Raw genomic sequence first — 22,151 nt, forward strand, 5'->3', positions numbered from 1 at the left:
ATCGAGGCTCTCGGTCCACTTCAAAGGGAACCCTTCTTCAGTTTGCAGCTAGTGGAAATGCATTTTTACCATGGTCTGCGCCAAATGTTGGACATTCAACATCATTGTGTGCTTTTATCTTCTAGCGGTCAGTGCTGTACTGTCTGCGTATTCTACCTGCTGGAATATTTAACTCCTAATGGACGTTCCTACACCACGAGCTGCTCCTAATAACAGCAAATGAGCAATGGAATAATAGCAATGCCTTTGATTTTGGCACATGGGTCATGGAGCGTACGTTTGGCGAAGCATCAGCAACCTAATTAAATGGTTTAATGCAAACCTGGTTAAACCGACAAACCATTCAAGTGTGGATTACTAGTATAGCTTTGATTGTGATTCATATATGTTCAGTGTCTCTATTTTAATACAAATAGGTGTAGCATAATACATTTAAATCTGGATTATATGTAGTAATAGCCGAGTGAACGTTAATGTTCAGGTTTTGCCTCTAATATGAACACAAGACAGCACTTGTATTCCAAACAAATTTCATCCAACATCCACATGTGTAATTTGCTGCACTTGTAGTGTGGAACCAAGCAAACCAAGTGAAAGAGATACAATGCCAACAAAGATCCAAAGACTGGTTTGGACTTTAGAAAAGAATAAGGTGTGAACACAAACTGAATTGACTACAGTCTTAAAAATGATGATTCTTCAAGGGTTCCCTTTTAGTAAAGAAAATGGCTCTATATAGAACCATGAACACTCAGAGAACCCTTTGCATGATTAAAGTGTTCTTTGCGTCTTGACAGGGTCCTTCAGAATGCGCTGAAAATGGTTCTATATAGAACCTTTTTAAAATGGGTTTTATATAGCACCAAAAAGGGTTCCTCTATTGCTGTGAACAATAGAAGAACACATTCTCCATCAATCTACAGAACCTTTTCATGATGCAAAGAAACCTTTAATCATGTATAGCATTCTTTTAGTGTTCATAGTTCTATATAAAAGCATATTCTTTGCAAAAGAACCCTTGAAGATCCTCTTTTAAGTGTGTACATAAAGGGAAAACTGTGTAAATTGGATTACTCAGCAAACTATACCTTTAATACATTATATACCCTTATAGCAGCAGCAGGAATGGTCCCTTCAGGTTTCTGACCATTTTATATTTCATACAGAAATATACTTACTGCTGTCTTCATCAGCTTTGCTGTGAAGTGAAAGAACTATCAGCTTTGAAACTGTTGCGCTGTGTTTGAGCAGAGCTGCTGCACTGGAAAGTTTCAGTCCTTAAACTGGAGCTGGCCTCACAGAGATGAAACCCATGTGCGCACGTTTGATAAGAGAATTTTAAGGACCACACTTGGCTAATGGTGCTGTATTTATCTTAAGCTTCTTCTTTTTGTTTAGTGGCTGTCTGGGCGAATGCAAACCTAGATTGGATTCGGCTGGTATAAGGCTGAGCGCTCTGTGACCCACATCACTGCTAATCCTGGACTGAAACGACTCCACGTTTGACGCCTAGTGCACCATGTAGGGTGCAAAAGCCATTAGCCATTAAGTCCTCTGCTCTATGATGCACTAAAAGTCAAAAAGGGAGCCATTTTGGCTCCAGCCCAGTTGGAATAAATAATACGCTGTCAATAGAAATGCATTTTAATTTAAGATCAAGAGAGTGGCACAGTGCGTGTCTTTTCATATTTACACAGCTATCAATGCCAATTATGTCTCTCTCTTATCATTATAGAAAAAAATCAGACAGCAGTAGCATAATTTCCTTTAAATGTTTATTTAATGGTCTCATGACAGCACACATGCTTTGGCAAATGGCCTTTCTCATGAAACAAACATTTAAAGAGGCCACATCCTACTATTTCATTTTTTTCCCTAAGGTCCGCTTATGACATTTGTGTGGTTTTATGTTCCAAAAATGTATTTAAAAAATTTATTCATTTGTACATGTACTATTTTCCAGTTTCCCTGAAGAGTAAACAGGCTGAGCTTTTAAGACTGTGAGCATGTAAATCTCCTCTGATCTGATTGGTGTCCCATTCAACGAGCTCAAGTGACACACTTCTTATAACTGCCGCGTTAACGGGCCGTGCTGGACTGCTTTAGGCTGAAGAGATGGATATATGTAAATTAGAGCTGTCAAATTATTATGAAGAATATTATTAAAATGCATTATCGTGATTAGTCACATTAGCTTATGTAGTTAATTACAGTGAATCACATTCATTTGATCGTATAGTCGTGATTAATCGCATACATTCATGTAGTTAATCATTAATCATATTAGTTTGAGTAGTTAATTGTGATTAATCACATACATGTATGTAGTTAATCATAATGAATCATATTATTTTGAGTAGTTAATAGTGATTAATCATATATAATTATGTAGTTAATCATGATTAATTGTATTAGTTTGAGTGGTTAATTGTGATTAATCTCATTAGTTTATGTAGTTGGTCATGATTAATCACAGTTGTTGTATTTGCTCAATTTTCCTTCAAAGTTTTTTTTCCATTTAAAAAGAAGTGCATGTTCATCAGAATATATTTATTACTTTTAATAGTTCAGTAATGTTATTTTCATCTTGTAAATGCAGTGTTCTCATCAACCTGAGCAGAAAAATCTAGCACCTAGTCCTGCAGACTGCTTCTACAAACATTAGTGAAAGAATGGGTCACTCTCAGGAGCTCAGTGAATTCCAGCATGGTACCGTGATAGGATGCCATCTGTGCAACAATCCAGTAAAATTTCCTCGCTACTAAATATTCCACAGTCAACTGTCAGTGGTAATATAAGAAAGTGGAAGTGATTGGGAATGACACAAACTCAGCCACAAAGTGGTTGGCCAAGTAAAATTACAGAGCGGGGTCAGCGGATGCTGAGGTGCATAGTGTGCAGAGGTCAGCAACTTCAATCAATACAGACCTCCAAACTTCATGTGGCCTTGAGATTAGCTTAAGAACAGTGTAGGAGCTTCATGGAATGGGTTTCCAAGGCCAAGCAGGTGCATCCAAGCCTACATCACCAAGCGCAATGCAAAGCGTGGAATGCAGTGGTGTAAAGCCCAGCCACTGGACTCTAGAGCAGTGGAGACATGTTCTCTGGAGTGACGAATTGCTCCTCTGTCTGGCAATCCGATAGATAATTCTGGGATTGGCGGTTGCCAAGAGAACGGTACTTGTCTGACTGCATTGTGCCAAGTGTAAAGTTTGGTGGAGGGGGATTATGGTGTGAGGTTGTTTTTCAGGAGTTTGGCTCAATGCCTTAGTTCCACTGAAAGGAACTCTTAATGCTTCAGCTGACCAAGAGATTTTGGACAATTTTTGAACAGTTTGGGGACGGCCACTTCCTGTTCCAACATGACTGTGCACCATTGCACAAAGCAAGATCCATAAAGACATGGATGAGCAAGTTTGGTGTGGAAGAACTTGACTGGCCTGCATAGAGTCCTGACCTCAACCTGATAGAACTCCTTTGGGATGAATTAGAGCAGAGACTGTGAGCCAAGCCTTCTCGTCTAACATCAGTGTCTGACCTCACAAATGCGCTTCTGGAAGAATGGTCAAAGATTAAAATAAACACACTCCTAACCCTTGTGGAAATCCTTCCCAGAAGAGTTGATGCTGTTATAGCTGCAAAGGGTGGGCCGACATCATGTTAAACCCTGTGGATTAAGAATGGGATGTCACTCAAGTTGATATGCGTGTGAAGGCAGACGAGCGAATACTTTTGGCAATATAGTATATCATACAGTACTGTGTGAGTCAGAGACATCCATACCTTTATTTAAAATACAGTCAAATAACCAGTAGGTCCAAGTTATTTCTTTGGAGATTAGATATAAGATTAGATTAGGTGCAAATTGAGCAAAGAAGCTGCTGGTGTTCTCAGAACAATGTACTGACCACCAACAGACCTCAACATCACTGAATGTATTTGAGATTACTTGTAGCCTGAGAAGCAGAAAATGCAACCAACTTCCAACACTGAACTTTGGAGGTGTGGAAAATATCCCTGCAGATTACTCTCAAAAACTGCAAGTGGGTCTCCTAAAAATGGAAGCTGTCATAAAGGTGTGGACACACAGTATTGTGTATATCATAATACAGTCAGTGGTTCCAACTCCTCTTGCTCTCGTTCATACAGCTCATGGATTCTTACAGTGGAGCTTTACACTCTGCCTTTGTTAGTGTGCTACTCCATAGTTTTCCTGTATGAACCGTCCAGTGTATTAGCTACAGAAGAAGGCTATAATCATGGATTCTGTCAAAGCAACATACAGTGTGCTGCAGCTGGGCTTCAGCCTGCATCACTGTGGATGGTTTGACAGGTCAAATCAGGAAAATGCATGAACAGCTGTAAAGAATAGGTGATTGTAAAAATGTATCGCATTATTAACACAGTAACGTTGACAGCCCTAATGTAAATGCATTGGTTTCCGTGAAATGAATGAATTCAAAAGAGCAGCTTTAGTTTCCATATAAGGACTGTGCGGACTGAGACATGGTGTCCTTTGAAACTTTGAAACAATGAATACAAACTGTACGCTAACTTATTTCAAGCCAGTTAGGTAATTCAGTTTTCCATGAAAATGAGATCCAGCATTTTACAAGTGCTTTCCTAATCCACTGTCTCTTCTATTGTCAACAGGTATTATGGGCAGTGATTACATCAACGCAAACTACATTGATGGCTACAGGAAGCAGAACGCGTACATTGCCACCCAGGGTCCGCTGCCAGAAACGTTTGGAGACTTTTGGAGGATGGTGTGGGAGCAGAGAGCGGCGTCTGTAGTTATGATGACCAAACTAGAGGAGAAATCACGGGTGAGATGCAGACAGAGGTTTTTTAATGTGTTGTGTTAGTGTGGAGTGTGTTGGTATTGAGTGTGCTTGTTTCTGAGTTTGACAGAGAACAGCTGGTGTGTGTGTGTGTGTGTGTGTGTGTGTGTGTGTAAATGTTTTACTGTGATGTGTAAGAGATGAGGTGTGGAATGAAACTGTTTCTGTTAGCAGTGGATGGTGTCTTTGCTCACTGTTATTACAGCAGACAGTTGTTCTACCTGTCTATAGTGTGAGTTCAGTTTCTGCCTCAGCTGTGTAAAAACAGTGGCCTTCGTTCATCAGAGTTGTGGAAAAAACACTACAGATTTGACCATCTTTAATGATGTATGAACTACTCTTCTTCATTCTGAAACAAGTGACAATTTCAGCATGAATGATAAATCAGATTCAGTGCGTGAAATCAAGTACCTGCCTACCAGCACCACATTTATATATTATTTACATGAAGCACACCCTAACTCATACACATGCTTCAGGAGGGAGCCAATTAAAGGCCAATGGCTGTGCCCGAAGGTGAAGTTTGAGGTCGAACAGTGAGTGTGTGGCACTCCTTAATGTGTCAGTAGCATAAAACAAAAGTCTTTAAATAGAAATAATGACATAATTTGTTTATATACTAGTTTGCTTGTTAAATAAAAATGTGTTTATTTTTTTTATTCTTATTATTAGTGTTATAGATAATATTAATAATCATTTGGATAGTTTTATTGCAAATCAAGCATTTATTTCAGGTTGTCTATCTATTATGCTCAGGTTTACACACACTCCTACCAGATGTGAGTTTGGCAGAATACTTAGAGAAAGTAGTGATGACTGAATACTGAATACTATTTAAATGTGGTCAGTAACATTTTCCAGAACTGTCCATAAAAAAGTAACATATTCAGAATGAATTTGGAATACATTTGAAATACATATTGATGAGGCACAGGGGAAAAATGAGCTGTTGTAATTTTTATTTTACTCAGTGTTCCTCGCTGTTAGCGGTTGACGGTTCTTTATTTAATACGTTTTATGAAACATTCACTTATTTTTCTCAGCATTATAGTCAGATTTGCAAGAGCCAAAATGAAGTGGGCAGCTGTGATCATCACTTAATGACTTGACTGTATGTGGCTGAATACAGATACTTATGTCACACTAATGGTTCTCAGTTGGACAGTCATCAAGGACTCCACTTCCCAGAATCCTTCTGTCAATCATGAGACTCTTCCAGCCAATCACAAACCATCCAACAGACCACAGTCACCTGAATACTAATCATTTCCACCTGTTTTGCCCTGTATATATACCCGTCTGTTTGAACCATGTCCTTGCGAAGTATTGCCATTGTTCAGTCAGTGCATACCAAGCCGTTTACTTTTCCTGATAGCTGTTCCATGTTTCAACGTCACTTTGTTTCCTCTGGTTTCTGATTGTCGCTCCTGTTTTTGGCTTTGTTGTTTGTATGAATCTTCTATGGATATGACCCTCGCCTATTTTTGGATTCCATTTTCGCCTATGTATTGTATCTGGCTCTTCTGGTTATTGACCTGGTCTGGTGTTAACCCTGTTCATCTCCTTGCAAATAAACCCTCCGGGTTCATTTGTATCTGCGCATGTCTGATTTACAAACCTAGTGTTACAACTTAATTCCTGTAATCCGAATAAATATTCCCAATACTTCTATTCCATTACATTCCATCCCTACATAGGGATGCACAGTGATATTGAAATCCTATCAGTATCTGCAGATATTTAAAAAAAAAAATTAAGGGCATCTGGCAGATGTTTATATTTGACGGATATTTCAAACCGATATTTGATGACGGATTTATTTTTACTCCAAAAAAGCAAAGCATTTAGGCAACACTGCATTTTATACATATTATTGCTTCCACAAATAAATCTTACATTTCTCTGTAATGCTAATCCAAGTGGATGAAGTCCCAGTTTATGCATTTAATAAATGTTTATGTATCAGCATCAGCAGATATGTACGCACAAAATATCAGATATCAGAATCAGCCCACAGTTTCCATATCCGTGTATCTTCAGTTATGTGTGAGTGGCTCTCGCTCGCTAAACTTATGTGTATGAATGCATGTGTTTTTTAAATGGTCATTCCCTGTCTTTCTGCAGATAAAGTGTGATCAGTACTGGCCGAGCAGAGGCACTGATACTTACGGCCTGGTGCAGGTCACACTGCTGGACACCATGGAGCTGGCCACGTTCTGTGTCCGAACCTTCTCATTGCACAAGGTGAACAGATCCTCTCTCTCTACAAATCTGACTTCCATTGTAATGTACAAGACATTCAAAACTGATTAAGCGCTCTATAAACATCTTTTTTTCTTCTTCTTAATATTATTGACTGCCTGATTATTGAAACATGTTACATAGTGTACTAAAATTAAATACACCTTTTCTACGATATAGTTTATATCCCTGGTTGTGTTAAGCACAGTTCATAACATCTTACAATTTCAAAGACAAAATTAGTGTTTTCTCAGAATCTTCTTTTAAAATGGAAAGATTTTTGCCATCTCCACAGTGTTTTCTATGCTATATTATACTAAACCATACTACACCATACCATAATTTACCATACTATACCATACTGTGATATACCATGCTATACTATACCATACCATATTATGCTATAGCATACTATACTATATTATGCTGTACTATTCTATACTAATAACCAATGCTATTATTATTATGATTATGATTATTATTATTATTATTACATTAAATGTAAAAATACACTACACCATAATCAGCACTTGGTGGGTACATCAGGCCCAGAAAGTAAAAATTGTCCCCAGACATTTACCTGGCTTGTCTAATCAGCTCAAGGGTGTCCAGTCCTGCTGCTGGAGATCTACCACCCTGCAGAGTTTAGCTTCAAACCTAATCTAACACATCTGATCCAGGTAATGAACATCTAAATATTAGAGCCATGTGTATTGAATCTGAATCAGGAGGAGAGGTGCCCAGGCAGTTGGAACAAAATCCTGGGTAGGATTTTAACTTTCTGGATTTGAATGACAGACCTCTGATAATCAGCAATAATCACAATAATCACAAAGTACAATCAGAGTTCCTAGAACAGATTGTCACAGCAAGTAGTCCCCCCCTTTCTCTATCTCACTCTCTCCCTGCCTCTTTCTCTGTGTCACACTGCCTCCTTTCAATTCTTTTCTCATTCTACCAGGTGGTTTTTCTCTCTCCTGTCTGTCTGTCTGTCTGTCTGACTGACTGACACCCTCTGTGTGTGTCTTCTTTTCTGTGTCTCTCTGTCTAATTTTATCTCAGCAGCTGACAGTCTGTGTCTGTCTGGCACGTACCTGACGCTTTCCTCTCCCATCAGCCTCTACAATTACCCTCCTTCCCCATGTGGAGCGTATCAAATATCAGTCATTCTCCTCTCTACCTCTCTTTTCTCTCCCTATCTCATCTTTCTTTTTCTCTCTCTCCTTTCTTCTTTCTCAATATTTTAGTGTTTCAATGTTTAAAATCGTTTTTTATTATTATAAGAAGTTGCTTTAGAAAACATGCATATTACCTTCACTTAACTGTCAAAAATATTGTCTATGAGAGAAATCACAGAGACAAAGATTCCAAAATCCACAGTGAAAAGTGCACCAAAGTGGTGGAAACAGACCGGAAGTGTTCAAAACTTGCCACACTGAAGAAGACTTCAAGCTGCCATCCCAAAGAATGACAGAAGTGGCAAAGAATGGCAGAAAAATATTAACCTTTAAAAAAAATAAATAAATAAAAATGAACTTGCACTCCCACTAATGTCCGAGTACTTTTAATCTGTTTACTAGTTTTCAATTAATTACATCATTTCAAATTTCAGTAAGAAAATCTGATCATTTTGCTGGTTGTTGTAACTTTTCTGATAAAAATATGTAAATGATTAACTTTAGCTTGGAAAGTAATAAATAAACAGGACATAAACTGCATTCAGAGTGAACCAAGACTATTGCTTAAACGCTTTCTCGTACTGTCACTTTCTCTTCCTTTCCCCATCTACATCTCTATGTCGCTGTCTTTCTCAGCTCAGGCACAAAATGTTCTTGCTCACTCATTCATGTATGTATTGTGCTCATACATTTTGTCACACAATCATACAAACTCTCACAGACTGACAGTTATTTTTTAGTTTTTATCCGTTCAAAGTCGAGTCGAGGTATTTCTTTGATGTACTGCAGTTTGACTACACTGAATTATGCAGTGAATGAGGATCAAATGAGTTAGAAGTCAAGCATTTGAGAATGTCTACTCAGCTCAAAGTGGCGAAGCCGAAAAGCAGCCTTTTTTCATCTGTTATTCATTGCTGTTCATTTCTGGGCGAGACAGTGTATGAAAGCTTCCTACATAGAGACCATGTAAAACATGCATAGACACTACAGCTGCAGGATGAATCATTTCTCTCATCAATGTAAGTTTCCACAATAACCATGTCACAAAATCCCATGATAATAGAATGACCGAGATTCAAGTCAAAATTAGCGCCACTCACATTACTGCACCTGACACAGTGGAATCCTAACACATGGATGTTAAAGCAGAACATTTCTGCAAGTTTTTTTTTTCATAATTTGTTGTACACACACGTCTGATGGCATGCTCTTCACAGTAAGCGGCAGAAAAAGGTTTTATGCATAATAGCCACTCACTCACATTTCATCTGCCTGCGTTTACATGAAAGATAGTTAGTTCAAACACAGCTGAAATGCCAGTGCTGCGATTTTAAAATAGCTCTACAATGCAAATGTTTACACCGCTTGTGTAAACCCTAACACTGCCCCAGGCTGTGGATAATGTCCGTTTATGGTACGTCTATGACCGTGTGCCTTTATCAGCTCCAGTCCTGATTCTCTGGATTATCCCTCTTTTAAAACCATTTTTGGTGTGTGTTCACAAATACTCAAGTATTCCTTTATAGATGCATTATTCACATCCTTATACATGTATTATGAAGTCCTTGTGTATATAGATAAAGTGTAACCCATTTCTCTTGCACTTAGAGAAGTAAATTGCCAATAGAAACTGTTCTGTTCTAGTTTGCAAAGATGATGCCTATGTGTTATGGAGCCACCTTGATATTTATTTTGTATTTTCTCTCACTCATGCTCTCGCTCACTCATGTTCGCTTTCGCTCTCTCTCTCTCTCTCTCTCTCTCTCTCTCTCTCTCTCTCTCTCTCTCTCTCCCCTAGAGTGGCTGTAATGAGAGGAGAGAGGTCAGGCAGTTTCAGTTTACCGCGTGGCCGGATCATGGTGTACCTGAATACCCCACCCCTTTTCTGGCCTTCCTGCGTAGAGTCAAATCCTGTAACCCTCCTGACGCCGGACCCGTCATTGTTCACTGCAGGTCAGTACAGAGAGTTGCATGGAGACACCTAAACTCGCCATTCTCAGGGTGGGTTTGTTCGTATATCCAACATGAATGTGACAAAGGCTAGACAATGTAGACTGATTGACTGCAGGGCTCCTTTCTGTAATAATTATTATTTGAATAATCAACTAATCAAACGACCAGAACTCCAGTCAGTTGTTCTTTGTGCATTGAAATGATAGAAACTATATAGACCCCAATGCTTTCAGCAGTAAACTGCAATGCGACACAATGATGGCATCTATTATATGAACTATATAGAGCATTATTGAGCACTAGGTATATAGTTATTAGTAGATGATGTATCAGCTTTTTTCCATGATCAACCCTGTCAATGACAAATCAACAATCAACCAGTGCTGATGTAGTTAATCAGAAAGAGTAATGCATTATAAATGACTAATTACTTCTCGCAAACTGTAATGGGATTAATTTATTTGCTACTGTTTGGTAATCTCTAGAGTTACTCTCTAAACCCTTATTCATCTGTATCAGCTATGCAAAGAAAAAATTAATAGCAGAATCAAAAAAAACACACACACACACACACACACACACACACACACACACATATATATATGTATATATATATATATATATATATATATATATATATATATATATGTATATATGAAAAAAACAGCATAAAAAAGTTTGCTTTAAATGTACTTCACAAAAGTAATATTCTCTTACAAGCATATATTAGTAGATTTGTCACAATTATGAAATTTTAGCTGCTGATTAATTTAAGGTTTTTTTCCTCACTTCACATCTATTAAAGTGTAAGCCTAAAATGGCCACATTGGCTTATTAGCTGTTTTGCTTCTTAGCTGTCTGAATTTTAAAGCTCCCAATTAATTATAAGTTCAAATACGCTTACAAGTCTACACGGCCACCCTTTAAAGGTGTTACAGCAGTTAAGAAATTTAGACGTTTTTGGAAGACCCATGATCCTGTTTCTCAATAAAAGCATTTTCTGCTTTGTTTACATGCATTTCCTGAAACCCAAATGATCAAAATGCTTACTTTCAGTTTGCTGTGATGTAAATGCAAGTGAAAATTAACATCAGTGGAAAACAAATGCATTCAAGTAATTGTGATCAGGCAAATACTGGCCATGTGATTAATGCAAGTAACAAATTTCAAAAGTAATTACATTGCTGTGCTGGACTACTTTGTACTGTCTTACTTTTAACACTGCTGCCAACTAACTCTAATTGTACTGTATAATTGATAGGTCATCATAAGGCCAGGCATTGATAAACATGCATTGAGAAAAGAAACTGTGGAATTATATTTAGAATTAAGTGACATTTGTTTAGAAATCTCTCAGTTTAGATCAGGCTATCCTTGGCTCAGGCTTTTAGTGTACAGTAGATATTCTGGGAGGCAAATTTCAGCCTAATCCCTAAAAAGTCTGCTCTAAATCTGATTAGGATTAGAAGTCAGATGTTGATTTCTCCTCCCATTTCAGTCGCTTATGGCAAAACCTCCTTATCTCTCTGACCCCCTCTCTCTGTATCTCTCCCTGTGCTTTGCTGTGTGTGGTTGATAAACTCAGTCTGGATATTTTGCCTCCGGCCCACTCTTCAGGGAGTGCAAGATCTCCTTGGAGAGTACTCTCACATACGGACATATGCACAGCATGAAGCCAGCATGATCTTCAGCTCCTGGAGATCACTCTGTCCTCTCTCAGCTGGATACACAGCTACAAATGGTGCTGAATGCGAGAGATGTTCACAAACCGATGACATAGTAGAAATCTAAAAATGTGTTGATTCATTTAAGGTGGCGAATTAATTCCTTATGGCATTCTTTTTTATGTTTGACTTAATTGCTCAAATATAAAAGCAGTGCATTTTGTTATAGCTATTTGAGAGGAGAAATAAGCTTCATCAGAATGTATTTTATTACTTATTAGAATTTCAGTAACATTGTTATTGAGTGAATGCAGCAGGGATCACACGAGTTTCCAGTTTTCATCAGTGACTTCCATGATATCAACAGCTGAAAACGGACTTTTAACTAACTTGGACTTTAGACTAAACTCCTTTTGCTTTAAGTGACCCTATATATTACCTATATTTATTTTCTTAACATCAACGATTGAACATTTTATTTTGTCACTACTAGTACAATAATAACACCCCCATAACTTTAACAAATATTTTTGGAAGTGATTGTTTTGGTAGTGACAATTTTAGCTAATTTTGAGCAGAACTCAAAAATGCTAGTCAGTACATGACTAGCAGACACAGCTCTGTGCAGTTGTACACATATAAAATCCTAATGTTTTTCATTGAAACATGTTCACCATGTAGCCACGAGGAACAGGGATGCAGTTTCACTTCTTGGTCTAAAATGAAGGGGTGTGGCTAAAATTAGTGATGGGAAGTTGATTCCAAAAGAGTCCGTTCTTTGACTCCAGCATGCCTGGGAGTCCAGGTCAGCTCTTGGCCAATGACTTCAAGAGTCTGAATGCTGGGGTCAACTCCTCGACTGTTTGTTTTTTTTTTTTTCATTTTGACTGAAGTGTGTTGAGTTTGAGGAGCGTGAGTTTGTTTACCAGCTTTATAATATGCCTTTATACCAGCTTTATAATATAATAACGCTGCTCATCAGCCGCTGATAAAAAGCTTTCAATATGTCTGCCTGTACTTTGCACCCTGACTCTGATACAGAAAACTCTCCATTTTCGTCATGATTAGGGTTGCTACAAGCAAGGATTTGAAATCGTACAAGAAATGAAAACAACAGTAAGCTATATTTTTCTCAAGTTGTGAAAAATAGCATGTAGTTATTTGGCTTTTTTATACCAGCTTCTTATTTGAATTGTCTGTTCCACCTGAAATAGTCCCGCAGTAACATTCTTGCACTTGTACACCATTTACGGTAACTGCTAATTTAACTGCTGCATCACTTAAAGTGGAACATAAAATACAGAGAAGAAACTTACAAAAAAAGTCTTGTGAAAACAGAAACAACATAACATTCAAATCTGTGGAATGAAAATGTGGCTAATAATGGTTTATTTTCACAGAATTATGACTATAATGTGTTTAGGACAGTTTAATATCTGCTATATCCCATCATACAACACTTAGTTCCAGCCACACAAGCTGACTGGTTGAGAGGCGTTCTAACTGCTGTTATTTCACCATAACAGCATGGTTTTTTCCACACTTTATCACTCCGCTGAGACGCTGTTGCTAAGCAACGAGTTTGACAGCTGTAGGAGACGCTCAAGCCATTTGAACGTTTTTACATCTTGTTTTACTACAAACAGAAAATGGAAATTTTTAAGATCACATTTGACCAACAGCCGATTTGATCAGACTCTGGAGATGAGCCTACACTGAATTCTGAAACTCATCACCACTGAGCAGCTTTTCAGTCGGCAACGGTGACAGAAGAACACCTAAACAACCTGGAAACAGCCAGAAATGAACTGAATACCATTTGCCAAACAATATGGGCTGTAAAACGAGTTTAATGTGTTGGTCTATGTGGAGCTGGAGAATGAACTGCCGGCTGTGCAGCGAGTGAGCAGAGCTTGTTACTCTGACGTAGCAACAAGCTGCTTATTAAGGAACTATAATTTGGTGGAAGGAACTGCAAACATTAAAACATATTAAATACCACAGCCCAGTTTATTAATTTCTTACTTTATTTATTTAACTGTTGTATAAAAGAAGTAGAAAACTTGAGGTCGTGTGTTATTTCACGATAACGCACTCCCTCTTGTGTTCTATTGCTTAGTTATCACAGACTCTGGCACTGTCTTGGCCAAAATTGAGTGGGGTCAAGGAGAAAAAACGAGTGGTGGATCCCCAGCTAAAATAAGGCTCCACTTACGGACTAAAACGGTTTATGTAGTGATATGAAAAGGGTCAAACTAGGAAAATGTATTCATGATTTATTATCAGTTTATAACATGACCATATCACACGGTATTAACATGCTAACTTTGTCCCTCCTAAAAAATAACAACAAAAGATTAGCATGTTGTTTTTTCCTCTAATGGGTAAATGACTCCTCCACTTGCATTTTGTTCAGTTTATTTTTAAAATTGCATTGTTTCTTAAAGATTCACAGAAATGGCAGATTCACACTTACATATACTTATATAATCAAGGTGCAAAATACAGGGGATCCTGGGGGTCCCTGATTAACCTCTTGAACCACCTGATTGTCTCAAAATTAAAATCCTAGGGGTTGCTGAAAATATGCTGTCATTGTTTAGCTGCTTCACCCACGTTCAGCAAGCTTCGGTCTTTGGTGTTCTTGACTAAGAACATGGTTCTATATAGAATCATGAACACTCAAAGAACCCTTTGTATGAGTATATAGAAACATTTTTGCTAAGAATGGAGCAACTACCACTGAATTAGTGTACCTCTAAAAAACTGTACAGTATGTCGTTACATATTCCTTTTCCCAAGAGATTGGTAGAAAGAGTGAATTGCTACTTATTTCTCAAACCGAAGACAAAAGAGGAGATCTCTGTGTGGAAGAGTGTATTACGAAACCAGAGAAGAGGAATTAGTAAACTAATCATTTTGTTGCCATTTAAGCTAGCATCAGCACCGCCATGGTGAGTGAGCAGAATGCCAACACTGGATTAGCAGGCCAATATGGGACCCCCAAATACCAGGGGGTATTTCTCACTGCATACACTCACATATTCTTAAACCTGCCTCAGTGGGTCATGTTCAGATTATGGGGGTTTGGAGTTATCCCTCCCAAACAGCAATAGAGTATCTACCATTTGGAATTACAGAGGAATTGGAATGAGGGCGTCTACCCCCAGTACTGTTTTCTGAAATATACCCCCTGAGGGGTAGGCTTAAGGCTGGGGGTATTTTACACCCACGTTGGAGCAGCTGAGTAATCCCATAGAATTCAGCTTTAACCACATCTGCCAGGGAAGTCAATATTTATGCTCACTGTGCTGCTTCTTCATATTAGATTTGGATACAGAAAGTTTTTGATGCAGACTGACTTACATCACTGACTGCAATAGAACAGATAACAGAGTATTAAATAATAATGTGAAAATTCTTAAGGAATATTAGCATTAACAACAGCTGCACATCCCAAAGTCACATGTTCATGTTTTTCCTTTATATATCTTTCTATATTTTCCTTATTCTCTCTCTCTCTCTCTCTCAACTCAAATAATTACTGGTATGAACACCAAACCGAATTTTCCTCACTTTTGAAATAAAAGCATTTGATGCATTTTGCAAACATTGTGCACATACCACAACAAGTAACCCTAGTCTGTAATGTCAATGTATGGAAGCAGCGCAAACAGCCCATTTTGAATTATTTGTTTTTCAAATGTCACCAAAACCAACTTATTTACTAACAGCCTACAGCAGTTTAGCTCTCCCATTTGTAGTTGAAGCTATAAGGATTGTTTCAGCCCAAATGGATTTTTATATAAGGTTCCATGCGGTGCTATCAGAACAGCTATAAACAGCATTAAACCTAGTGTGGGAAAATAACTGTGTGGCATTGTTAACTTGTGCTAGTGTTACAAAGAAAATCTGATATAGGTGTTAGCATTATTGTTATAGTCCCCTTAGTTCTAGGTATTAACCAGGTAAGTGTGAGGTACCAGATAATTATTTTGGGGAGCATGATGGTAAGTTCTGAGACAGTCTAACTAAATAACACTAAACAGGGTAACAAGTTGCAGATATTAACTGAATAAATATGTCTGAAGTGCTGTCCATGTGGAATTCCCCCTTTTCTTGAGTAATCAGTCAATACATACGTACACACAAACATACATACAGGTTAACACACACACTTTATATGTATAGTGTTTTTTGTACTATACCTATTTTTATCATTCTACCTTATATTTGAAACTATCATCACATTATAACTCACACTGTACAGTATTTTCATGTATACTTTCCTTCAAGTACTGTGTGGCATTTATATATTATAAATTCTCTCTCTCCATTTTTCAGTGCGGGTGTGGGTCGTACGGGCTGCTTCATCGTTATTGATGCCATGCTAGAGCGGATCCGCCATGAGCGCACGGTGGACATTTACGGCCATGTGACACTGATGCGCTCGCAGAGGAACTACATGGTGCAGACAGAGGATCAGTACGGCTTCATCCATGAGGCGCTGCTGGAGGCGGTTGCCTGCGGCAACACAGAGGTGGCCGCCCGCAGCCTGTACTCATACATGCAGAAGCTGTCACAGGTGGAGAGCGGCGAGCACGTCACAGGCATGGCACTGGAGTTTAAGGTACAGACACAGTCTGCCTCAGATAATACAAGCAATCTCTTACATTTCTCATAATCTTAAAGGCATATTTCGGTGAAAAATCATTTACAAATTTACAAAGTTTTCCCTTTAAGCCAGATGTAGTTGGTAAACCAAGACACTTTTGTGTGTGAATTTTGTTTTTTTTGGCTTTTAGCACTATGAGGCAAATGTAGCCAACATATAATGGAACCTAGACATAAACCTGTAAACATGTCTAAATAATCAAACACTTGCTTATGTTTTCTGACTAGCATAGCAGATTTAGCTTGATTTGCTGAACATCTGTCATTGTTCTCTCCTCTCATAGCGTCTGGCCAACACTAAAGCTCACACCTCCAGGTTTGTGACAGCCAACCTGCCCTGCAACAAGTTCAAGAACAGACTGGTCAACATTATGCCCTACGAGACCACCCGTGTCTGCCTGCAGCCAATCAGAGGCCTTGAGGGCTCAGACTACATCAACGCCAGCTTCATCGACGGATACAGGTAATGTACAACACTTTCAGATTAAACTATTGTCTTTCTGCACACCAGTGTTGAGCTGCTAGTGAGCAATGAGGGGTGGAAGGAGTGGGGTGAGAACCCCCTGCTGTAAAACACTTCACACTTCTCCACAGAGATGACCATGCTAGGATAAAATGAACAGCTTAATTGCAGTTTTCCTTGTAGCAAACAGTCCAATATGACCGCTGCAATACAAAAATAACATTTCAGCACAATAAAAATGCTTTTATAAATGTTGATTTACTTGCTATAAATGAACTACAAAGACAGAAATCCAGTCTGTTTGTTTTGTAAATCATGCACATTTCCATTACAAATCCATCAGCATTACTAAAGAAAGGCAAATGCACAGTTCAGCCGAGGGACGTCTAAAACAAATTACATTTTCTAGTGGCTGTGAAAAGGCGATAATGTTTCAGTCGTTAGAATGTAATGGATTAACGGGACCTTAAAGCAGTTTATGAAAGAGGGTCTGATATCTGACTGTAGAAATTCTATATATGTTATATATATTATATATATATATATTATAACATATATTATATATATGTTAATAGCTTTAAAGACTTATTTGAAACTGGACATTAGAAAAATGTCAAACCTTTCTGTAATTCAGTGTGATCAACATTACACACACATGTAACATGTACGTCACATGTAACATTCAAGTGTAACTACAGTGGTATAAATGACAATCATTTCAGGTGGCTGTGTAAGGAGGAAACTATGCTGTCATGCCACAACGAAATGAGAACAACTTCACTTTAACCCAATTTCTCTTTCACTGTCTCACTTTTTTCCATTTTAAGTCAACCAATAACATCAGTCGCTAAATCCAGTGACTAAAAGGAAACTGACCAGCAGCACAAGGCACAGTTTGACAGATGAGAAAATGAAAGTGAAATGAAAGTGAAAAATGTGTGTGGGAGAAAAATGGACATCTCTGATTAAACAGATGCTGAAAGCAAAATGAGAGGCAGCAGGATGGTCTGCGAAGGCAATTAAATATTTACCACAAATGATATCTACCCAACAGAAATATATTATGGTTTGTTTTTTGATAAGAGAGATATTTTTTGTTTGTTGTGTTTGTGCACATGATGTGTTATGTGCCAGGAGCAGCAGTCTTTCTGCAAAACGTGCACAGCTGAAAAAACAACTTAAGGTGGTCACATAGTCCACAGGCCAGTGCACCTTTAGCCTCTAAACAGATACAAAGTGATCCTCTGCTTTTCAACTCCCTATTATTATTGCCTGTGTACTGATGGATGTATTACTTTTTGTCCTTTTTAGGCAGCAGAAGGCATACATTGCTACGCAGGGTCCATTAGCAGAAACCACAGAGGACTTCTGGCGGATGCTGTGGGAGCACAACTCGACCATTGTGGTGATGCTGACCAAACTGAGAGAAATGGGCCGAGTGAGTGATGAATGACAAACGTATTTGAGAGTGGTCAGGCCATTTCCTTTACTCTAAAGCTGAAAAGTCTCCTTCACATTTATACACAGAACTGTTGATGCTGGACCCAAAAGTCAGTAAATTGAAACGTATTTGATGATGTAACTGAACTGTTATGTTCCAAAATTCAATAAACAATTCTTTCCACAACCACAGAACTTGCTACATTATGATTTAAACTGCCTTTATTAGAAAATTAAAAAGGTATTTCTATTATACATCAGCTGTTATGATTTTGAAAAACTGTTACAAATGGATAAACAGCATTTTGGGATAAAACTGTTCAGTTACATGTTTGTGTAAACAATAGTGTTAAACAGTTTCATGTGTGACTCAGAAATCTGTAATTATTATTGCCATTTTGCTATACCTTATAATATAATATATACCTTCAGTTTATATTATATACTTATTTTAACCTAAAAACAAACAGAATAATGTTCAGAATACGGACTGCAGCCAGCTGATGCAAAATGTAAATGCAGTTCTATATAATCAATATGTAGCAATGTAACTGCATTTAAACAAGTTCATAATGTAAACTGAAGGTATAGCAAAATAGCATATGCAATTTCAAGTGGCTGTGTAGCTTTATGGGTTAGATATTCATCATTCCTGTCTATATCGATGTGGTTTTGTATGTTCACAGGAAAAATGTCACCAGTACTGGCCGGCAGAGCGCTCTGCTCGATACCAGTACTTCGTGGTGGACCCCATGGCTGAGTACAACATGCCTCAGTATATCCTGAGAGAGTTCAAGGTTACAGATGCTAGAGTGAGTACTGTACTAAACAAAGAGAGCAGCATTTTAAAAGGCCTATTGAAATTAGTCACTTCTATTGAAGACTGTGGCTGATTGCTGACGTTAGGGCTGCAATGAACAGTCAATAAAAATTTGATAAATGTGATAATTAAATGTTTCGTTAAGGGAAAAGCAATTTGAACAACTGGTACTTTTACCTGTTTTTATCACACATTTGGCATCTGTGTTTTTGAGTCTGATAAGAAACAAATATTTCTTTATGAAACTATTGGTGATTCATCAATATTGTGCAGCAGCAGTGCATATAAAAAGGGAGTGAAACAATCTGCCTACACATCACACAAAAACTAGCATCAGCCCTTTTCATATCATTTACATAGTCCTTTCCTGTCCACGCTGCAGTGATAACTCTGCAGTAGTCTGATGTCGAGCTGTTGAGACTCCAAAGTGTCTGTATTAGAGCTCTAATTTGAGCTGATCATTTTGGGGAATAAACAATAGAGTGCAGGTTAGTGAGCTCTCTGTCCACAGCAGAAAAAAGCGGTTTAGCACATGTTCAGGTGTAAAATGTTTTTTCGCTGACTGACAAGATATGAACAAAATATGTTTTCAGTTTTTAAAACAACAAATAAACAAGTTTCCTTTGCCAAATTTCTCTCAATAGTGTTTTTATGCTGCTTGCTATGACAGTAATAGTTTATATAATCTTGCAATATTTAAGGTTTCATTCATAAATAATAAAGACTTTTATTAAAATAAGTTTAAGTTACCCTTCATTAATCAAACAACAAGGAAATTCACCTTATTTAACACATTTAATCTGTACAGTGAAACACAAACTAGGAGCAGTGAGCACACCTATCCACAGCGCCCAGGGAGCAGTTGGGGGTTAGGTGCCTTGCTCAAGGTCACTTTAGTAACATACTCTCAGTTTAGGAGATTGAACCGGTGACCTTCCGGTCATAAGGCTAGTTCCCTAACCTCCAGCCCATGTCTTCCCTTATTATTATTATTATTAATAATAATAATAACAATAAGATTTTTTCATTTCATTTTTGAAACACATCAAGTGAACACACAATTTTTAATTGCTTGGCACATTTAAATTCCAACATTGGCATTACTGTACATACAAAAGGCGACTAAACTGGCTTATTAAAGAGCTTCTCTAGCAGGTATTTTAACCGTATCGATTTTTTGTAGTTGTTAAAGCAGGCAGCTAAAATCTACGGCCAGTGAGTGAACACTAGAGAAGGCTTTCAGACTTTAGCATGTTCATCTTTTTGACATGTTGTGACTGTTCAGTCAATTTCATTATTCTCATCTGTGTTTCTCTCTGAAGGATGGACAGTCCAGAACAGTCAGGCAGTTCCAGTTCACAGATTGGCCTGAACAAGGAGTGCCAAAATCAGGGGAGGGATTCATCGATTTCATCGGACAGGTGCACAAAACCAAGGAGCAGTTTGGGCAGGACGGGCCAATCAGTGTCCACTGCAGGTCTGTGCTAGTACTGCAGCAATCTCATAAATGTCAAAATGAAAGTCTGCTGGATTATATGGATGTGTGCAAAAAGCTTTGTAAACTACTGGTGTTACCGCTTGGTTGGCTTTGATATACACTGTATGGCCAAAAGTATCTAGATGCCCTTTATTAGTGAAGTCATTAACAACCCTATTTCCAAAAAAGTAGGGACACAATATAAGTAAAAAAATTTTAAAATAAAAATAGCCGAATATAAACCTATATAAATAGGTTGCAGTGATGTGCAAATCATTTAAACTCTATATTTAATTGAAAATATTGCAAAGACAACGTATTAGATGTTGAAACTGAGAAATTGTTTTTGGTTTTTTTGTTTTTTTAATATATGCCCATTTTGAATTTGCATTTTGTGTCCTAACTTTTTTGGAAATGGGGTTGTACTTGAAAGTGCCCCCGTTGCGGACCAATTGCACTCAGCTTGTTTAATATAAAGTAATGGTGCCTAATGCTGTGCGTCAGCTATAAAGGGTATGAAGCTATGGTGTTTGTGATCCAGAACAAATCATCCAACATCAGTACCTGACCCCACTAATGCTCTTGTGGCTGCAATAAAATCCTCACAGCAATGTTACAACATCTAGTGGAAAGCCTTGCATACCAGTACAGGCTGTTACTGCAGCAAAGGGGCGCAAACTCTCTATTAATTCTCTTCATTAAAATGTCAGATGAGAAAACTTTTGACATATATTGTATTTCAGGAAACAGGGAGAACTTTGTTTTTGATTACTGTAGTGTGGTTTGGTGAAAAATGTAATTAACACAAATTTCCCTTTACTCCAAATGTAATCAGTCAGCCACAAACTTAACGCTGGCTGATATGGTAAAATATAATGCTACATAATATAAATGTTTTCAATACATATTTACTACTTATTAACACAAGCTGCTTTCATTGTCATTGGCGGTTACAGTACCAGTCAATTGGACCCACCTGATTTAAGGCTTGGGCAATATATCAAAAATATAATAAAAAAATATATCATGATAATTGAAAAGAAAATACAGCACAGAATATACATCTTGATGTGTCACATTTACAAATGAATAAAAACTGAATACAATGATTTTTATTCGATGTTTCATATACGGTGCCTCACTACAGATCTAACTGTTCTCTCTTTAGAACGAAAGATGCAGCTGTTCAGTGTTTTTTAAGTACTGATGCTAGCTACAAGGCTAATGCAGCTAATAAGTAATAGATTATACCTCACCAAACCCATTACTAAATCATCATGTGTTTGCCTAAAACGTATTTACGATAGCTAAAACAGTAGCGCTCGCCTTCAAAGTGAAATCTATATTGATTTATATCTATATTTAAATCTGTATTTCTGTCCATTTATATATATAAA

The 22,151-nt window shown here is 37.7% G+C and overlaps 1 protein-coding gene across 8 annotated transcripts in view; it reads left to right on the forward strand.

The window, feature by feature from the left end:
* Positions 1-22,151, forward strand: part of LOC108433088 (receptor-type tyrosine-protein phosphatase S-like) — a 209,459-nt gene that overhangs the window by 182,045 nt on the left and 5,263 nt on the right. For all 8 annotated transcript variants that reach the window (XM_017707415.2, XM_017707420.2, XM_037530991.1 and 5 more), the window contains 8 exons: positions 4,654-4,829; positions 6,969-7,088; positions 10,062-10,216; positions 16,225-16,510; positions 16,839-17,017; positions 18,329-18,455; positions 19,144-19,269; positions 20,600-20,754. In XM_017707415.2, the coding sequence (XP_017562904.2) occupies positions 4,654-4,829; positions 6,969-7,088; positions 10,062-10,216; positions 16,225-16,510; positions 16,839-17,017; positions 18,329-18,455; positions 19,144-19,269; positions 20,600-20,754 (1,324 nt within the window). The remainder of the gene's footprint in view (positions 1-4,653; positions 4,830-6,968; positions 7,089-10,061; positions 10,217-16,224; positions 16,511-16,838; positions 17,018-18,328; positions 18,456-19,143; positions 19,270-20,599; positions 20,755-22,151) is intronic.

The sequence above is a fragment of the Pygocentrus nattereri genome, chromosome 19 (genome assembly GCF_015220715.1).
Source record: "Pygocentrus nattereri isolate fPygNat1 chromosome 19, fPygNat1.pri, whole genome shotgun sequence".
NCBI classification, from domain to species: Eukaryota; Metazoa; Chordata; class Actinopteri; order Characiformes; family Serrasalmidae; genus Pygocentrus; species Pygocentrus nattereri.